The following is a 21,413-nucleotide window of genomic DNA, read 5'->3' as shown; positions in this document are numbered from 1 at the left end:
GTTTTTGTTCCAAGGGCACACAATTAACAGCATAAGCCCCGGTGATAGACACAGGAGGTTCCCTGCTGTCAAAGGCTTTCACCTTTCAGGTCTCATCCACATTGTGTAGTTAGTAAATAAAAGTTGTTTAATGTTATTGTTTACCAGACTGAATAGTTGCTGGAGTAAATGATTTCGAATTGTTCAGTTTTTGTGTGTGAATGCAAACAAAACACTGCAGCAAACAAATTCAGTCGTGACTGACGGAGGGATTATGCATCAATGGTTGCATATTATTTAAGTATTATTGATTGTTTTCAGGTTGGCTGAGGACGCTTACACAATGGTATGGACGTCAGGTTATTTTGGGACAATGGAGGAGCACTAATTGGTGTGTAGTCAAGTTTTGTTTGTGAAGTTTAAATGTCATGTCAAAGTGAGCTCAAGGACTGTGGTGGACCGGTGGCATTTAGTGTTTGGGCAATTATGAGTCCGAGGCTGAGCCAGGGAAAACGAAACCAGCCACAACTACCTTACCCGGGAGAGGTGAATAATCGTCAACCAATAGTAGGATCAATACTGCAATCGATCAAGCATCACCACCATGAAATCCTCTGACCTTAAGTGATAAGACTGATGTTTATTTACCTACAGTATCTTTTTCACAATGATGGTTTTACAAAAGGTCTTTGTGCTTTTACACATTTGTGTACAGCAAATTAAACATTAACAGTACTACTATAAATCTATCAGACATTTGTATCTTAAGTGACTTAAAAGGAGGACATCAACAGCTGAAAAAAATCAAAACCATCATCACCAGAATTTGGCAGCTAGGATTCACACCAGGATGTAAGACATATTGAGGTAGTTGTGAATATTCTCCTATTACTGTGCAGGAAAAAAATACAATAGCAATATTTTTTAACAAATCTTATTTTATAAAAAAAAAGTGAGAAGGAAATAAGTTAAAAAAAAGTCTCCCAAATTGTCTTGTTGTTTTGTTCGCTCCTCACAGAGAAGGACCCCCCATTGGCTAATAAGGTGGGCGATGTCTCAGGTCTTCAAGACTTCCTGCAGAGGGAAAATGTCTGTGATCCAGTAGGACAACAGAACGCAGACAGCAGACGCCTCTTCTGGAAAAAAAAACAAAACAAAAAAGTGTAACTGTGTTAAGATTTGTTTCATTTAATTTCACAGGCAACTGTTCAACGCATGACAATAACAGTTTTGAAGTCTTCAAAGTCTTCAAGTAGATGTCTAGAGTCCTTGTACTGCTTACAAGTGATACAATCATCAACAAATCCTTGGCATGCACAAGTGAAGAACAATAACAAGAATAATCACATATTCTCCTGCCTCTACTCTACTGAGAGCAAACATTTCAAACGGGCTCTTCTTGTGATTTCCTGAACAGTAACCGGATCCCATTTCTGAAGAATAAATCATGCAGAAGTTAAAATCCTAAAAGGATCTTTCCTAAAAAGAAAAACAAACGTCAGAAAAACAAAAGAAAGAAAGAAAGAAAGAAAGAAAGAAAGAAAGAAAAAAACAAAGTGCTGGCTTGCTTGCTTGCTTCCCCTGTGGGTGAAAATGTGAAAGTGATTGAGCAAATTCGCCACCCTCTGCTGGAGTTCCTCCTCCAAGGCTAACGCTTGCGGGCTGGGCCCCTGCGTGCCACCTCCACAGCTGTGGACTCTATTGATTCGGCCTCGGCAAGGGGAGGCTCCAGCGAGCTGTGAAAGAGAGAGGCAAGTTCAAGGGCCTCCACGCAGCACAGTCAGTCAGTCAGGCAGGCCAGCGGAGTGGAGTGAGGAGGAGGAGGAGGAGGAGGAGGAGGGGGAGGAGAAGGACCATTGGAGGGATTCTTTCTTTCTTTCTGTCCTGCTTTTGCTCTGTTCCAGTGCTTTGGGATGATGGTTCAAGATGGAGTTCATAGCCTCGACGATAACGGACCCTTGATGGAAGCAGTCAAGGAAATAAAAAAATTAAGAGTATCTGTATATGTGCTCACAAGATGTGTGTTCACAAGACCAGACCAATAGATTCACATTCTGTGCTTAAAGAACAACCCAGCCAACAAATTGTAATGTGTTTTTATACATTGTGGAGATGGAGTAGAGTACAATTTGCCTATGTTGCACAACATTGCATTACCGGTACATCTAAGCCTAAGCCTAAGCCTAAGCCCACCTGGGAAACTCCAACTCCCATTGTCATTGTGACACAGCACTCCACCGCATACAAGTGTTCACTGCACACTGCACACAACGAAATTGCATTTTATGCATCACCCATGCAAGGGGGCAGCCCCAAATGGCGCCCCAAGGGAGCAGTGCGGCGGAACGGTACCATGCTCAGGGTACCTCAGTCATGAAGGAGGATGGGGGAGAGCACTGGTTAATTACTCCCCCCACCAACCTGGTGGGTCGGGAGTCGAACCGGCAACTTTTGGGCTACAAGTCTGACGCCCTAACCGCTTACCCACAACTGCCCAGTGTACATTAGTGCATTTAGGTAGAGTGTACTGATTTGAGTCCCTGGAGCAATATGGGGTTAGATGCCTTACTGAATGGCACTTCAACCAAAGAAGTTGCAAATCTGTAACACTCTGACATTAGTCCACAGCAACCTCATGTTGCATAGATTTTGTATACATTTCTTTTTCCTTTTTTTCAGATCATGTCTATCGTTATACTGCACATTTCATACAATCAACTGCACTAAAAATCCAACAAATATAAACAGTTAAGTATGCTGGGGCAATACAAGACAACAATCAGCCTTGTAGATCAGTGACTGACAAATGACACCCACTAAGAGCATCTACTGTTTGACGATGACAATCCTAACATTTAATGATGACTATAATTTCCAGGGACAAAAAACCCAAGAAAAAAAACAAGAAAATGTCTTTGATGTGCGACTGCAGTGAGTGGAGGCATTTATCACCCTTGCCAAGAGAGACATGTTTGCCACAGTCGGAAATGACTTTTTAAGTAATGGTGCCTGACCTACTTACAAAAATCTATGCTCCTCTATGCCTCTGACACTAACGAGAGAGCATGAGACTTATAATCTTGGAGCTAGCTGCCATGTTCAATTGCCCGAAAGTAGGCAACAAATCTGTTTCCTCTGGTAAGTGTTTAAGTATTTTACAACGACTGTTAAATACAGTCAGAGGGGTTTTAGGGCTTTTGGAATGCACAAACATTTCTGTCATTCTGACAAGTATTTTTTTTTCTGACCTGTGTCGAAGTAAAGCATTTCACCTTCATGTTCATCTAAAAATAACTTCAGCAAGGCAGAATTCCATTGATAAAAAAGGGCATAGGCATCTTGACATTAACGTAAGACTTACATCAGGCTACCTGCAATCATCTAGGGGGCCAAGCTGGATGTTGTTGATGTGGAACGTAATGTGCGGAGAAAATAGCCCTGTGGTCTATTGTGGGAAGGGATTGTGTGCGAGCATTTCCAGTCGTCTTGGCGACGGAGGCAGAGTGATAGACGTCACCATGGACACCTGCCTGGCTATGTCCTGAATCAACGATGTGTGTGTGTGTGTGTGTGTGTGTTGTGCGTGCGGGCGTGTGTGTGTGTCTGGCTATGTCCTGAATAGGCTATGTTAGCGTGGCCAGCACACGGCTTGATCCTCTTATGTGCTGCCAAATCTTACCTTCTTAGCCTGTCTATCACATGCAGATCACACACACACAGACACACTGGAGACAGGTAGGGCACAGAGACAGGCAGGTAGACAGACAGACAGACAGACAGACAGACAGACAGACAGACAGACAGACAGACAGACAGACAGACAGACAGACAGACAGACAGACAGACAGACAGACAGACAGACAGACAGATAATTAAGCCTAGTTGCCAGAAGGAGCAGCACAGAAACTATAACTTAAGTCGCGTGAATAAATGTAATGTAATCTAAAGTAATTCAATGCAATACATTCATCTCGATCATGTGATGCACTGTAATACATCTCTAGCATTCTCACACACCCATTGGAGCCAATGTAGGTCCCAAGCACACATGCCACAGCCCATGGCAGGTGGTTCTTGCATCCCTCATTTCCCCCATTATATCCAGGTGGAAGTTGTGGGCAGGTGGGCACATGTTGTGGGCACATGTCCACCCACAGTTTCAGCAGGGGCAGCAGTAGCCTTGCACGTGTCAGTGCCGGGGTGTGAGCAGAACAGAGAGAGACCCACCTCACCTGCCTTCCCTTCACACTGGTGTTGCACTGTATTTGGCACAGAGATTTTACAATGGATCAACTTTTTTTTGGGCATTTTTTGGCCTTTATTTGATAGGACAGTGAAGACTTTGACAGGAAGCGAGTGGGGAGAGAGAGACGGGGAAGGGCCGGCAAAGGACCCGGGCAGAAATCGAACCGGGGCCGGCCATGCAGCAGACAAGTGCCCTACCGTTAGCGCCACGCTAGGGACAAAATGAATCAAGTTTTAATTTGATCGAGGAAGAGAAAGAAGAAGAGACAGAAAGTGAGGTACAGACAGACAGGCAAACAGTGACAGATAAAAACAGAGATAGAAAGAGAGAGGGAGAAAGAGAGAGAGAGAGAGAGAGAGAGAGAGAGAGAGAGAGAGAGAGAGAGAGAGAGAGAGAGAGAGAATAGAGAGAGAGAGAGAATGAATGCGCTCCAGATTTCTCTAATCTACAGCAGATCAGGCCAAAGACAAGAGGCCCCTGAGCAGAGTACACTCTGAAGGGCGGGTGCCCATTATGAACGGGAAATTACACACAGGGCGACAACAAAAAAAAAAAGTCACGAAGAAGAGAAAGAAGAGGAACCCCAGGCAGAAAGACATGCAGAAAGAAAGAAAGAAAGCAAGAAAGAAAGAAAGACAGACAGACAGAAGATCCAAGTATGTCCTCACCAGGCGGCATGTTTGTGCTGTTTCGGAACTCCTCCTGCGCTCTCCTCAACTCATCAGCGTCTCGTCTTAGCAGCAAGTCCTTCAGGATGCACAGGCGAGCCAGCTCACCAGGGGGCGCTGTCCCATCAGACAGGCTGCTGAGCAGGGCCTCAGTCCCGGCAGGTGGCAACCTCTCAGGACAGGAACCTGACAGGGGTCACACGACGTCTTTCATTCAGTATACAATGTGGTGCATCTTTTCCTTTGAAGAGTCTACTAGTTGTATTGTAATGGCTTTCATTATGTCTCCCTGTGAAGTGGAAGTATTTGTTCAATCCACCAGACATAAGGAACCTGACGGCACACATCATATCATGAGCGACTGGGTCACGTGAGGATTTTTTCCCCCCAACATACAATTTGGGATTTTGTGCCTTAATTGAGAACACAGTAAAGACAAGGACAGGGGATTAGTGGGAGAGAGATGGGGTAGGGTTGGAGAACAAACTGGACTGAATTTACAACCTGAGTCTTCATGGCTACTTCACCCATCGATAATAAAAGGTTCTCTCTACCAACTCGGCTATTGCAGCCGGGGCTGACCTAGGGGTTCATAGACAAAAAAAGCCAGAACAAACAAACTAGCATGGCACCTCTTCAGAGCTCTGATGGGTCATACAAACGCAGCATCCATCAATGAACTGAACTGCAAAAGCTATTCATTGTGTCTCTATGTGTGTTTTAAACAAATCACTAGACATGACATCACAGCCCTCCATGGATGTGGCACAACTGGGGAGGTGACTGCCTCAAAATAGCATCTGGCGAGCCATCTCCTGCTATTTATTTCTTTTGTCTAGTCTGAGTCACAAATGAGGATGCCCTGCAGTCACTGGGGAGCGCTGATCTCTGACGCACAAATGTCCCCGCGGGAGTCAGGAGGAGCTGGGTTAGAGAGGGAGGGAGGGAGCGAGGAAACATTTCTCAAGGCTGGACGAGGTACAGTAGGTCCGTGCTCTTCTGGGGTGCATTTCTCGAACGTGCAGTTGCTAGCCAGTTAGCAATTTGGGTAGTTGCCAATGGGAAATTGCATTGCAAACAACAAAGTAGCTAAAGTAGTTAGCAAGTATGGTTTCGAGAAATACACCCTTGAGGAGAAGGAGGAGAAACGGGAGAAGGAGAGAGGAGGATGGAGGTAGGAGGAGAAGGAGGAGATCTAAGCCCTGGAACTGACTAGTTTCCTCCGTGTGCTTCTCGTTACCTGGGGCACGTTTCAAAACGCGAGTTACACAACGTGATGTCCCATCACAACAACAACAACACGCCCAATCCATAGTATGATCAAAGAGCCCCTGATGAAAGGCTTTTCCTTTGTGAATTGAGTATCCCCAAGACAGCGCTGCAGCATATGTAAAAACACATGCATGTGATTGTGACACCTTCCATAATCTTCTTTGCGTGTCATGGTATTACCACACAGGGAGAACAGCAGGGAGCAGACCTTCATCTAGCTAGCTTGGATCAACACCAAATTCAAATCAGTCATTGAGCCATTGTGCAGATCAATATGCTGGTAATTTCAGCAAAATCAACAAACGTACACACTTGGACACATGCACACAACACAGTCAATTCTTTTTCCACCACTCATCTTAACTGCTGCAGCACTTTACAACATGTGATCCTACCCTAAGCACAGGATAAAGACTTACTGCTGGCATCAACAGGTGTGATTACACAAGGCTTACTAATGTATGTGTTCTCCTAAGCCAGTGATTCTCAATCTTTTTTGAACAAACGCCCCCTTGAACTCATCATAAGCACCGTAACGCCCCCTTGACTTCATCATAAGCCTGCCAAGGCCCCATTTAGTATTGAAAAATAAAGTAGACCAATTAATGCGTCCCAATGGTAACTAAGCCCCGCCCCCACTCAGCTGTATCCTACTCAATGCCCCCCTAGGGCTCCCCAACGACCCCGAGGGGGGCTGTAGCGTCCCTGTTGAGAAACACTATCCTAAGCCTACCCAAGCAACTGCAGTCGTAGGAGTCAGTATTTATCACATAGTAACAACAATTATCACAAGTAGAAGTGTGATACTGCCGTGCATTATACAAGAGAGTTGCTGACTAGCATGCATTATGCTATCATTATGCAAAACTTCACAGCATTTCTCAGGAAAAAAAAAAACGTTTGCAGGGAATAATAAAAATGCCTTACGGTCTGAGACGTAGGTCTCTAGGGTGGTCTTGAGGAACTCCAGGACCTCGTCTGCTTGCTCGTCTGTTGTGTTTTTAGAGCCTTCATCATCATCATCCTCGTCTTTCTCATCTCCATCGTCTGTTTTGTCCTCATCATCTTCCTCCATGTCGTTCTTGTGCTGGTAAAATGGAATAGAATAGAATATATTTATTTTCATTATACAAGTACAAAAATAGTTAAAGCTTCACAATAAACTGCACACATAAATAAACAAACATGCGCAATAAAACCAATATGACTACTGGTTACGATACATAAACTATATAATACGCAAAGGTACATAGGCACATATAATAAAGTGACAAAATTAAGTGACAAGCAGCATCAAGAGAGCGAGGTCCATATTCTTCAGTAGGGAACAGACCTCCATCTAGCTAGCTTGGATCAACACCAAATTTGAATCAGTTTGAGCCATTGTGCAGATCAATATGCTGGCAATTTCAGGGCAATGCGTGTATGGGTTTAGCGTGCAATTTGGTAGTGGCATTAACAAACTCCTATTTCCAGTATGTTGTAGGTATCTATGAAAAACAGATGAACTAACTTGATAGGTGAAGTCCACAGCGGAGGCAGAGGGTGCCAGACCCAGGCTCCTCAGCTTCTCCTTGCGACGTTTCTTCTTCAGCTTCCTCTTCTTGTTTTTGCTGAGTCGCTCCGACTCTGTGCCCACCTCGAGTTTGGGACCGACCTCTGACCCCGTGTTGGCCTCGTTGCCCTCTGCTGACCTGTCGTTGGCCAAGGCGGCGGAGTCCTTCGTCTTGCCCTTCTTCTTCCTTCTCCTCCGCTTCCTCTGAGGTTCATCATCATCATCTTCGTCTTCCTCATCCACATCTGCGTAAACATCCCGAGACAGACAGACCAATTCCATCAGCATAAACTCTCAGTCAATACCACAGTCGATCATAAACCTCTTCGTAGACTGTTGACTATTGAGTGCGGCATAAGCGATTTATTGAAAAATATTAAACTTGGCATCTGGGTTTCTGCGGGCCGGTGACAGACTGCAGGAAGGCGATCAATGTTTTGATTTAGGGGCAGGTATGTGAATGTGTGTGTGCCCACAGGAGACTCGAAGCTGTTTATATACTGTAGTAGTTCTTTCACTGACTTTCACATGCAGGTGAGAGACCAGTTAACAACATGAACCCAAAAAATTAAAGCAATCCCATGGAAAGTGGACGTGCATACTGTAAATGAAGAGCTCTATTCCAAAACGCTATATAAACCATTTTTGACTTTTTAGATGCGTCCCAGCATCTCTATAAGAGGGTCTGTCTGTCCGTCCGTCCGTCCGTCTGAAACGCATTCCTTCAATGTCCGTCTGAAACGCATTCCTTCAATTGTTCCTACTGTGGCCACAAGGCGGCAGAGTTGCCATTTTGGACCGGAGCGAATGCGTGCAAGCCAGAACGTATTACCAAACAGGCAAGACGGCTGATAGCGTGAGACAACTGAGGGGGGCATTCAATTTTCGCCATTGTTTTGCGTTTGGACAATGGGAGGCAACTTTATTTTGGTTCGTCAGAAACTCGCGGAAATGAACGATTTAGAAGTTGGCAGGCAGTTTTTGACACAGATGTTTGTGCTCGGATAGAGAGGCGTTTGCATTGCATAACGCTCCACGGCATGGAACCGTAATTAGTTGACAGGCGACCCGCAGCGCATACAGCTCTTCCTCTAAACGTCGACCTGTAACATTTGGTTATAGCTTTTCTCCTTTCAAAACATTCACATTTTCATTTGTGCGTGGATAGAGGGGCGTTTGCATTGCATAACGCTCCACGACATGGAACTGTAATTAGTTGACAGGCGACCCGCAGCGCAGCTCTTCCTCTAAACGTGGACCTGTAACATTTGGTTAGCTTTTTTTCTTTCATAACATTCACATTTTCCTCCGCTTTTCTCCAGTCCACAAACTCGGGTTCAGAGGTCTGTGTGTAGCCTACGAGCCTCCTTTTTAATATTCCCAGAGTTTACTTCTGCCTTTTCAGTACCCTAGTCAGTTTGCGCTGCGCACTGGAGCATGGTGCTCGAACTACAAGTAGACAGCTGGGCCATTTGACATACGGTGTCCTACTCGTAGCCTACAGGGAGGTTCTTTCGTTGGCGGGCTCGTACCCCACAGGTGCTTTTCGCTGCGCTCAGAGAGAGCACAGGACAGAACGCGTCTTTCGTAATTGCTTTGTAGTCGTGTGAATTTGGTAAACTCTGGCACGGGAGCTCACTGCTTTGTGCCTTGACGGTGAAGCTGGTTTTGAAAAATAAGCGCATAATTCACCTAAGGGATGAACCCATAAGCGCATGATTCACCCAAACGATTTTATTTATTTATTATTTGTCGGGGTTTAAATTCTTTCCCACATGCACATGATGCTGAAATGGCGTGATACTAAAGGTTGATACTAATAAATGTCTGGTCATTTGTAATGTAGCCTACTTCATCTATTTGAAATCATATGGTTCTTTTCCAAATCCAAGAATGATAAGCTTATTATAGCCTAAACTGCAAAAAATAAAGCCATGTCTTGCCATTTTGCTGCCTGCCACATTATTTGGAGTGTCCATGATGACCAATAAACAAAAAGTACATCCTCAGGGGGGCGTTGACAGGTTAGGAGGAGGCCAGGGGGGTGTTTGGGGGGGGGGGAAATTGCATTGTTGGAACTGGCATAGAGGGACGCATCTGTTGTCCGCCTGTCGGCCTTTTTGCATTTTAATATTGGAATTGACTGTTAAGATGTCCTATCATCTATGTGTGAATTCTTGCCATTCAAATATTTTGGGAACATACTTTAAAACCTCTAAACAAACGCATTTTGCAATGCATTTCAATGGAATGCCCAATACAAAAATTACAATTTCCCAACATTCTATAAAATGGATATATCTCATTTTGGAAAAGAGCTCTTCAAGTGCACTATACAAAGAGCCACCAGACAGTGTCCTATCTTGCTCTACCAGACAGACAGACAGACAGACAGACAGACAGACAGACAGACAGACAGACAGACAGACAGACAGACAGACAGACAGACAGACAGACAGACTCACTCTCTCTTATACACGCACAGATGCAAGCACACACAAAATCTGTCAAAGAAGCTGGGTGCCATATGTGTAGACTTGTGCTGAGTGACTTACTGATGTATCCAACAGAAAATTCCCACTGTTATTTATTAATTTCCTTACTGTCAAAAGATATGGAAATCAGTAGAAAAGCCAGGTAATGATTATTCAGGTTATTACCATAAAACTAATTATAATGACCTGCGAAGAGGAAACGATTTTGCAGGCGGGGGAGAGACAGGAAGGATAAGAGGGTGGTATTGGAACTCGGGAGTGGTAGCTCGATAATGCACACTTATGGAGAATACCTCAGAGGTTCAGCAAGGTCCACAGCTATCGACAGGAAACCTTGCAGACCACTGTGTCTTGCAAATGTTGGGAATTACTGTACCAGTCCACCAATGATCCATCACTGTGAAGGTTACTTCCTGTATTTGTAGCATTATACTTCTTATCACCCTGCTGCAGGTACACATTGTGTGGAAAATGGAGCTAAATATACACTTAGAAGTCTATGAAAATATGCATTAACTGTCGAAGACATTTTTGTGACTAAGCTTTAATCACTACAGCCAAGAAATCTTAAGTTGTACAACTGACTTTTCATCTTCTACCACATGTACACCGCAATAGTCAGGTAAAGTGAACGTTCAGTTCAACACCTGTGCCCCTTATTACTCAATTACTGCCGGTTATTACTTAGAATCACTAGTCAGGACTTGCCCTAGAAGAAAACCTCCGCAGTCAATGAAAAAAAATCTCCTCATCTGTGGAATACGGTTGATGGGCTTGGACTTTTTCATGGCTCTGATAGATAATAGACTATAAAATTTGAAGAGCCTGATGGATCAGAAAGCACTAGTCCCGTTTGACTGGTCTTGTTTATGACCCCCTCAAAGACATCTTGTTTGTCCCCCCATTTACACAGATGGGGCAATGAACAGCAGAGGCACTTTGAACACCCAAAAGTACTTGCCAGACTTGCAGCAGTGCATGTCTTTCAGTCATCACCACCCAACTTATTTCGGGTGTTAAAATGCACTGCTACAAAACGGCCCACTTTGTCATATTTTGACATTTCTGAGATGGACAGTGACAGTCTCCACACTCAATCACATTCACAAAGGACCTATCCACAGATTGTACAGGTGAGGTGATGTGCTGCAGAGTGAAAAGAATATAGGCGTCATTGTCTTTTGATTACAGCAGGGAAGTAACAGATTTCCCTGTCAAATATTTATGAAATTCCTTCACATGAATGGAGGTCAATCATCCACACTCCTCTCAAGTCAGGCTGCATTATATTGAACTTGCTGACTGAGCAATCTTTTTTGCCTTTATTATGACAGGAGACTTGAAGGATAGGAAATGATGTGGAGAGAAGGAGAGGATAGGGTTGGGAAATTATCCAGGCCGGACTGAAACCTGGGTCCCCACTGGCATGCAAGCCCATTTATGGACTTGTGCCACAGTCCATAAATTAGTCCTGAATGAGTGATCTTACTGATATACAGACAAGCATTATTCTTTTTCAGGTGTGAAGAGAAGGATAATCATGATCTTCGTGACATTCTCCTCAACTGGCGTCACTGTCAAAATCTTTTCACCCTATCCCTAAGACCGGCTCTTAACTTCAGGAGGAGCTGTTCCAGCTTAAACATTTTCACATACGGGTCATTTCACGTGAAATCAGACACTTTGGGACCCGACCGACCCGGATTTCAATCATACTTGGTGTGCCTTTCTAGTAGCAAGGTAGCACCCCAGAACTGCATTGGTTTGAATCTGACACTAATATTAAGGGAGAAACAGACTAGGAAAGGTTCACATGTGAGGGTAGGACACTATACATTCAGCCTTGAATATATCAGTCAGTGTTAGTCACAAAAAGATACCTGTGGTGTTATTTGAAAGCTCTTTTCTGGCTCTACATATTACACAATCAGCTTGGAATACAACAACTCTCAGAATATGAATTATGATAAATTGAAAAATTAAAAATTGAATATCTAAAAAAACTATATTTTAAAATGGCCAGTTCCTTGTCCAAACGTAGCCGGCAATGTCATTAGCAACACCTCAAATGCTGGTGTTCGGTTCTTTATTCATTTCAGAGAGAATTTGACTCACAAATATGGCATCATACAGACCACTTACTAATAATATGGTAATACCATAGTAGCATCACATGACAAAACAAAAACAAAACAAAAATGGTCAGTTTCCATGGTCCCAGGTTTCAGAAACTAAGGCAGATGTCCATTTATACACACCAAATGATGATATGTGAATGTTTGAACATTCCTTCTCTGTGTACCTGTGTCATCTTCCCTTTACCATACTTTAAAGAGATAATCAATGGCTACACTCTCATGTTGTACTCTACCAGTGCATCTGAAGCAGCAGCTGTGTCTTTTGTAGATAATGTATAAGTACGTCCCGTTGCAGTTACAGGTTCCACTACCAGAAGCACATCCTGATGATCCATGACAAGTCTATCTGGTCTGAAGGGAAACGTGAAGGATGGAGATGGTCCATGAGGATGCAGGAAGTTCAGTTTCACCTCTCCAGTGCTCGGCGTACATTCCTCAACACATGCTAGCCACCAGTTGCCATCATATACAGCTACAACATACCCTTTGATGCTTGAAAATGTAACACATTCCTTTACTGAGCTCACTCTTTCAACTCTGCCTTCTCTGAATGCTGAAAATGGCCTAACTTCCACTGTGTCCATTGACAATGGGCAGAAGCTGTGTAGTTTTTGAGTACCTGGAATAGTTCTTGCAGATTCCAACCTTTTCAACAGGTTCTCAGCTTCATGATGGTACATCTCTGTTGTGGCAAACTGGTAATGGATGTTCTTGAGAGAGATGCACCATCATGAAGCTGAGAACCTGTTGAAGAGGTTTGAATCTGCAAGAACTATTCCAGGTACTCAAAAACTACACAGCTTTTTCCCATTGTCAATGGACATTAGGCCATTTTCCGCATTCAGAGAAGGAGTTGAAAGAGTGAGCTCAGCATCAAAGGGTATGTTGTAGCTGTATATGATGGCAACTGGTGGCTAGCATGTGTTGAGGAATGTATGCTGAGCACTGGAGAGGTGAAACTGAACTTCCTGCATCCTCATGGACCATCTCCATCCTTCACGTTTCCCTTCAGACCAGATAGACTTGTCATGGATCATCAGGATGTGCTTCTGGTAGTGGAACCTAACTGCAACGGGACGTACTTATACATTATCTACAAAAGACACAGCTGCTGCTTCAAATGCACTGGTAGAGTACAAAATGAGAGTGTAGCCATTGATTATCTCTTTAAAGTACGGTAAAGGGAAGATGACACAGGTACACAGAGAAGGAATGTTCAAACATTCACATATCATCATTTGGTGTGTATAAATGGACATCTGCCTTAGTTTCTGAAACCTGGGACCATGGAAACTGACCATTTTTGTTTTGTTTTTGTTTTGTCATGTGATGCTACTATGGTATTACCATATTATTAGTAAGTGGTCTGTATGATGCCATATTTGTGAGTCAAATTCTCTCTGAAATGAATAAAGAACCGAACACCAGCATTTGAGGTGTTGCTAATGACATTGCCGGCTACGTTTGGACAAGGAACTGGCCATTTTAAAATATAGTTTTTTTAGATATTCAATTTTTAATTTTTCAATTTATCATAATTCATATTCTGAGAGTTGTTGTATTCCAAGCTGATTGTGTAATATGTAGAGCCAGAAAAGAGCTTTCAAACAATACCACAGGCATCTTTTTGTGACTAACACTGACTGATATATTCAAGGCTGAATGTATAGTGTCCTACCCTGAAATGTGAACCTTTCCTAGTCTGTTTCTCCCTTAATATTAGTGTCAGATTCAAACCAATGCAGTTCTGGGGTGCTACCTTGCTACTAAAAAGGCACACCAAGTATGATTGAAATCCGGATCGGTCGGGTCCCAAAGCGTCTGATTTCGCGTGAAATTACCCATACAGTAAATTAACCTTATCTCAATTCTCACTGACACCGCTTACTTTCCACATTCATTCATTCAGTAGATTCAATAGAACGTGGATAAAGAACTACTTATTTCTTTTCTCCCAGCATGTTGTCATCTGCTCAGTACCTCATACAGTAAGCTTTACAGAGATAAAAAGAAACTCCAGAGCTTACATTAAACAGCACTATTCTAATGTCACCAAAAATACTCTCCACTGCTACATGGTCTTTCTTTCTGCAGGTTTCAGCTTATAATAACTTCTATGCTCAGCAACAAAATAGTTACTGATGATGAGAAACAAAAAGGTTAATGCATCCAGGTTCTTAACTTTTTTTAAAGTGGTGTGGCGTGAAAAGGGCATTTAGATTCTTAGCTTGTCATGTGCTCGGGAGACCGGAGTTTCATTTGATAGATGAAAAGGAAGAACAAAAACTGTGCTTAGTTGGCCATGGCTGTGGTCCAAACGGCTAAGGCACTGTACTGTTAGGTCGGGAACCCAGGTTCGATTGCCCAAGGTCAATTCCCGATCCTCCTCCGTCTCTCTCTCTCCTGACCATTTACTGTCGTCTCATCACGGTTTCCATCAAATAAAGACATTAAAAAGCCCTTGCCTAGCGAGCTAGCTAAAAAAGCCCTTCTCCACGTGTGTTGCCTGAACCACCTCTTATAAGCCTGTAACTTACATCATACTATTGCTTTATTTGTTAGCAACCCTCATTGCTACACAATATTAAATTCCATCCCACTGATAGGACAAGGCATACAGTACAGAGACATTGGTTGGTAACATCTGCTTAGATGTGTGTGTTTATACACAGGTACTTCAGCACATACAGTTCTCTCAAAGACACACATTTTACACTTAAACCTTTGGAGTATCCTGGAAATGTAATATTTATGGTGACTTCAGGGTCTCAGAGGCCGATTAAATATTTAATGTGGCAGAACATTTGCACTGACGATGCGTAGCTGTCATTGGTGTTAACAGTACAGCTACACCATGCCATGTGATCTTTAGGTTATTGGCCTGTATTGCAGAGGCCTACTGTACAGAGGTCAATAGGATACCCGCCAATGTGACGGAGGTCATCTTGCACCTGTTCATCCCCCTCGGGGATTGAACCTGCGACCTCGTCAACTACAACGGTCCGGCAATGGGAGACACAGTACGATACCGCTGGACCAAGAGACCAGTCTCCCAGTCCAACGGCATCGACACTGTATGAGGCTTTGGGAGGGAGGTTTACCAACGTTCCACGCCCACTCTGTTAGTTAGCCTCCGTTACACCAACATTTGAGTAGCAAAATCCGGGATATTTTTGTGATGGTGGTGAACAACACTGACACTAAGAGGATCAGAAATTACGGGAGAATAACATAGGCTGTATTAGGAGACCGCTGGGAGTAGTCTGGGAGAGGGGTCTAATATACAGGAGGAGAAATCCAGGAAACATGGCAGTGTTGGCAGCTACTGTGGCCCATACAGAAGTAAGCTGAATAGACCATTCCAATACTAAACTGAAAGACAGATATATAGGACCTGGAAATAAAATGCTAACTTAATCATTTTATACACTTTCACTGTCTCAGAGTTGACTTCAAAATCTTTCAATTGCAAATGAACGAAAGGTCTTGGCCTCTACATACAGCTGTACGGAGTGGTGGGCGAGTAGACCTCTACTGTATATAGATGTCTATGGATTGCTTACTCTCTCCATCGCTCCATTTGCTTGTGGTCTCTGGCGCCTCATCAACAACAGGCAATTCATCAGCTTTGTATCCGTCTGGAGGTGGGAGGACAGTGTACAGCTTCCTACATGCAGGTGCAGGCATTCCCCCATCACCTGATGAAACATACCGTAAAAGAGTTCATTAAATCCATTGGAGCTGATGCAGATGAACCATAAAGCTGCAGCAGATACATAAAAATAATCAGTATGATGGTTAAACCTATTTTTAGTACAGTATCAGTTGTGTGTGCTAAAAGGTATAGCATCTCTGATCTCTCCCTGATGGACATCTTACCATTGGGTTTGAGGGGTTTGGTACCCTTTCCAGGGGCACACGTTTTACTAGCAGCAGAGTCGACTTCAGTAGAAGGAGGTAGGGTAGTTTCCTTAGTTTTTAGAGGCACTGGATATAGTTTTTGAAGAACTTTTGAACGAAAAACTGTAGAGATGGAGACAGGGGGCATACATTGTGTGGGCGTCACATACTCGTTCTTCATAAATGCAGCATCACTAGAATAGATAGGCATACAGCGTACAGTTCAGGTAAACAAATGTTTCACTGAAAACGTCATATTCTGCCAGTCAAATGAGCAATCATTGTGCATAAGCCAAGGGCTTCATTGCAATATTAACACGATATGTTGTCAAGTCTTACCCTCTTTTTTAATAGACATGTTAGCTCAATGAGTTCGTTTCTTCCACAGACGCTTGAACTTGAATATCTTTGTTTTATCCTCCACAAGTATTACATTATTACACATTCAACTTCACTACACATTTCTTTGCTGTCTGTCAGCGTGCCAATTTAGCCAACTAGCCAAGTTTAGCTCCTTCATCGTTGTACATTGTTTCTGCTGCGGTTTCGGTCAACAATTTCTGTAAGCCGTGCTGTAAAAGCACTCGCTTGAAAGTATTCCTTAAAAACCATCCATTCATCTTTAGATAACACCATGAAATAATAAACAGAAGAGAGCACGTTCTCTCACTGGTCCATTCACACGGTTTATTATGACCTTCTCAAGATGGCGTCTGGGTGATTCAGAATCCACTTTCGCCTTCGTTGACATGCGCAGATACAGCCAGCTGTGAAGAAGACGAGTTTGACAGCAGCGCATGAAAACCGCGACGGGAATATCAAATAGGTGGGAGCAGTTCAGCCTCAGCACCACCGCACATCAATTTTAATACGGCACACTCTCAAAACTTCCCCGGTGCACACACAATGTAACAGCAGCCTGGGATATTGGAATAACGTAGAATGTCAGCGCTGAGAAAGGTAACTGTCTTTTATTGAACATGCAATTTATGCTGTTGTAGACCTGGGAAAAGTCTGTAGACGATTCAGCATTCTTGTGTCTGTTCTCCACTGCTCTCAGGAGAGGTTGTTTTTCTTATTATTAGCCTGTGACTCGGGAGATATTTTCTTGTGCATGTTTGTGACAATTTGCCATTACCATGGAATTTGGGCAAAGTTGGAAATGCTCTCAAAACACATGCCTTATGACAAATGAGTTTACATAAACTTTTTTGACTATTTTTATATGGCAGTTAGCAATGGCATGTTCTTAGCATTGTTCATTAGCCAGAGAATTCTTAATTTCTCAGTCTCTGAGTGGATTTTTGAACTATTGCTGCCTAAATTAAATTCCAGAAGACAATTTGTGCAGATGTCAGTTGCCTGTCATGTTGTTGGGCCTTGGACAAATGTCTTTGTCTTTCACATGCTGAAGAATAAAGATACAGTCTACACTACAGCCAGCCCACCATGAGGTATTTGCACGTTTTTGTGTGGCTCAACTAAATTTCATCTGGCAGCAAACTTATTTCAGACAGAAGAAAAAAATCTGGCCAATGTATAAGCAGGAGCAGAAAAGAGAATTAATGAGAATGCATTTGGTTTTGAGAGGAAGTTTCTTGTAGGTGCAATGTGTCAAAAGTTCACTAGTTATTGACCCTTATTCAGGACAGTCATTGGTAAGCGGTTAGGGCATCAGACTTGTAGCCCAAAGGTTGCCGGTTCGACCCGACCTGCCAGGTTGGTGGGGGGAGTAATTAACCGATGCTCTCCCCCATCCTCCTCCATGACTGATGTACCCTGAGCATGGTACCGTCCCACCGCACTGCTCCCTTGGGGCGCCATTGAGGGCTGCTCCCTTGCACGGGAGAGGCATAAATGCATTTTCGTTTTGTGCAGTGTTCACTTGTGTGCTGTGGAGTGCTGTGTCACAATGACAATGGGAGTTGGAGTTTTCCAATGGGGCTTTCACTTCACTTCACTTTATTCCAATGCTTTTTTTTTCTGAACCATGATGTGGTGGTGGTGATGCCTATCAGTGATTCTGTAGCCGTAGCAGTAGTTTCCCACATTTTTTAGTCTTGCGTAGCCCCTAAGCCTGTTTCTCATGCCATGAGTATGCCCTCAGTCATGCCCTGTATCTATTCGACAATGCACTTGAACATTTTTCCACGTACCCCCCTGTGTGTGCCCGAGTACCCCTGGTGTACCCCTAGTGGTTCGCATACCCCTGATTGGGAACCACTGAGCCCACAGCATCTTGCTGCAGGAGGGGGGGAGAGGTGAGTGAGGAGAGTGCATGGCGCCACAGCAGTGTGAGAGAAGAGAAGAGAAGAGAAGAGAAGGGAAGGGAAGAGAAGTGAAGCCCCCCCCGCTGGTGCCAAGGAAGCCTATGTAAACATGTTACATAATGTCTGCGCGCTGACTGAGCAGTCCATAATGAAGTTATACTGGACAAGGAGTCATCCTCCTTTGACAGCCGCCAGCATAGCCATGCTGTGGGCCTATACGCTGCTGAGTGAATGGCTAGAAGTAACCTTTATGCCCCTGTATGTTGTATATGCCACGCTGTATTGAAGAATCAACGACTGTGGTCTGAGGGAGTCTTGGTGTCAGTGTGTGAGTTATACATGGGGTAGATTCCACATCAGTTTCTCAAATTTCATATTAGGCACATAAGCAGGTGGTACGACTATTGAAGTGTGCTTTGAAGATTGTGCCCTTTGAGTCAAAGGTGATTGGTTATAACAGACTAATGCACAGTACATTTTGTAGTGTTGATTCAGCATTTATAGTTGATTTCCCATTTTCTAGTGTATCTTGGTCCCACAGTAGTCTTTAAATGGTGAATTAATTCTCACATTAACACTACATTTTTCACTGTGTACAAGGGCAGAGTCTGATGTCGTTGGAAGCCTATGATTTAGAGAAATCATTTTGTGAGATGTAGTTATCAGTTTGGGTGAATGATAGCCGAGTGATAGCTTTGGCATCGCCAAAGGAGATTCTCATGGTGCCATCTTGTTCCAACAAGCGATTTCACACTGCAGTAACTAAAACTGGCATTTTATCCCATTGATGTTCATGTCAGGTGTCTATTGATGAACTGTGAAGAGGCACAAGCTTAGAGACGGGATTGTCCCAGTTTCCCCCTCAACGTTTCAATGAAAAATATGGTGGCGTCTCTTAATAATACAATGAAGGAGCCTGTGGTATTTTTAGCTTGTCACTGGAAAATGTGTACGAGTGTGTGCGCATGTGTGTTTGTGTGTGTGAGGCATACCAATCAGCAACAGCATGCACATGAATCAGCATGTGTGTGTGTGTATGTGCGCCTGTGTGTGCGTGTGTGTTTGTGTTTTTATGTGAGACACTTTGCTCATGTCATGTGCATGCATTTGTGTGCAAGTGTGCATGAGGGATGCAGGCAGGGAACAATATGCAATATGCGACTCCATTGAAGAGAATTGTCAGTCAGCGTGTCTGCGTTGCTGGGAAGCTGGGGAGTTGCTGCCTACCTGCCTGCCAGCCAGTCTGCAGCTGGTTGCCTCGCCTGCCTGCTTGGCTGCTGCTGGTTGCCTGCCTGCCTGCCTGCTTGTCTGGGTTTGGCTGCATGCTTGCAGCAGGGACATGGAAACTGCATTTCAGCCACGTGGAGGAACACACGCTGGTGTCAGAAGTGTCTCTCATTCATTATGAAAGCATGTAAAAGGGTCCCCAGTGGAACGGTGGCACAGAGGGGAGCGGTGCGGAATTGGAAGATGTGAAAGCCATGCTTGGAGAGAGAACAGAGAGAGAGAGAGAGAGAGAGAGAGAGAGAGAGAGAGAGAGAGAGAGAGAGAGAGAGTGAGAGAGAGAAGCACAGTGGCAAATACTGCTGCCATTGCAGGATTTGTGCGACTCTTGTGTGGAAACGCATCTCCTGCGTGAATTGTTCTGAATTAAATCTTGAGCAGGCAAAGAGAATGTAATGAGTCTGCATTGGTGTTTATGAGAGGGAACGGTATTGTGGATTTTTTTTTATTCAGCATGCCAGACTTTTGACAGCTGAAAATGGTGTTGAAATAGGATAACAGGAGTTCAGGGGGTAAACTGTGTTTGCTCTAAGGTTTTTAGAATGATGGTTTGATAGGTTTCTGTTCCCAATAAGACTGTTGATTAAGTCCCAATTAGATGAGGTACTTAGGGAGACATGGGCACTTTTTCTTATGCTGTTTCTCTCCCCACCCTCAGCAGGCAATAGCTGTGTTTCCGGTGAAAAGAACCCAATTAAAGTTTGGCGCTTGACTGCCAAGGAGGGAAAAAAATAAAAAATAAAATAAAGAGCATTTTCTCATCTTTTCTGGATGAGTGCTCCTGGGAATTAGAGGCTTCTGTAGATGTTTGAGAAATTGCTATTTAAAAAGCTGTGAGACCTCCACACGATTGCAGGCAGGCATCTTTCTCAGTGGATGTCCGTCTGTCCTTCTATGAACTAGACTGCAGTGTCCTCACTCTGATGAGCTGGATTCTCCAGACAATTCCCATGGTGAAATTGTTTTGCAAAGATTATGAAATCACAGAAAAAAGTGTGCATAGCTTAAGACAGGTTTTTAAAACATTGGTCAGTGTTGTGCCTTGCCCTTGGACCCAGGTGCAATTGTTCCACCACTGGTCTGCATGGGTGAATCAGTGCTTCCTTTGCTGTGTGAAGAAGATGTGCATGTTTATTAAAATAGGCCTACATGTGTATCTTTCTCTTGCATTCATCTGATATTGAGTTAATATTATTCACCTGCTGGCTAAATTGGCCGTCCTTTCAGATGTGCGAGAGCTCTCTGAATATGTTATTATATCCCATGGTAATTACATAAAAGTTTTTTCCCCCGTTTTCCATTTCATTTCACCCATTAAAAAAACCCACACAATTCTAACCTGATTTATCATTGTGTCCGAGAGGTCAAATTAGCTTAACACTGTCTGATTATCCTCATTCCATTCCCTGCGCTGCCCATCCAAGAGTAAGTTAGACTGTATTTCATCTTCTCATTCACATTACGAGAATGGCATGCTAAATAACGGCAAGACCTGGGCGCGGGGCGTTGAGCCTTTTGACTGTGCATGTGTGCACGTTCCACTTATAATGACCCTCTTAATTCACTCGCACGTTTCTAATTGATCTCTTTGCTCGGCGAAACAGCA

At 43.6% G+C, this 21,413-nt stretch overlaps 1 protein-coding gene and 1 long non-coding RNA gene across 3 annotated transcripts in view; one reads left to right on the top strand and one right to left on the bottom strand.

Moving 5' to 3' along the window:
* Positions 1-892: 892 nt before the first annotated feature.
* On the bottom strand, positions 893-16,970 carry LOC134469980 (glutamate-rich protein 1). Of its 2 annotated transcripts, none has more exons than XM_063224005.1 (7): positions 16,593-16,970; positions 16,233-16,376; positions 15,917-16,051; positions 7,679-7,965; positions 7,093-7,252; positions 4,894-5,079; positions 893-1,112 (listed from the first exon to the last, which is right to left on the bottom strand). In XM_063224005.1, exons 1-7 carry the CDS (start codon positions 16,609-16,611, stop codon positions 1,036-1,038), a joined length of 1,008 nt encoding a protein of 335 aa, XP_063080075.1. In that variant the 5' UTR covers positions 16,612-16,970; the 3' UTR covers positions 893-1,035. The 2 variants fall into 2 exon arrangements, with proteins under 2 accessions (XP_063080075.1, XP_063080074.1); XM_063224004.1 differs by having other exon boundaries at positions 901-1,115; positions 16,593-16,969.
* Positions 16,971-17,101: 131 nt separating this feature from the next.
* LOC134469979 (uncharacterized) overlaps positions 17,102-21,413 on the top strand; it is a 49,309-nt gene continuing 44,997 nt past the window's right edge. Inside the window, exon 1 of the long non-coding RNA XR_010039103.1 lies at positions 17,102-17,213. This is a non-coding gene — a long non-coding RNA (uncharacterized LOC134469979). The remainder of the gene's footprint in view (positions 17,214-21,413) is intronic.

Source organism: Engraulis encrasicolus, chromosome 19, assembly GCF_034702125.1.
Source record: "Engraulis encrasicolus isolate BLACKSEA-1 chromosome 19, IST_EnEncr_1.0, whole genome shotgun sequence".
NCBI classification, from domain to species: domain Eukaryota; kingdom Metazoa; phylum Chordata; class Actinopteri; order Clupeiformes; family Engraulidae; genus Engraulis; species Engraulis encrasicolus.
This window is presented reverse-complemented; position numbering and strand designations above follow the sequence as displayed.

Coding starts and splice junctions, on each gene's coding strand:
- LOC134469980 (XM_063224004.1), bottom strand. Junction 7,966..15,916: donor CAAATGGAGCGATGGAGAGA/GTAAGCAATCCA, acceptor ATGTTTACGCAG/ATGTGGATGAGGAAGACGAA. Junction 1,116..4,893: donor CAGCACAAACATGCCGCCTG/GTGAGGACATAC, acceptor TTTTTTTTCCAG/AAGAGGCGTCTGCTGTCTGC.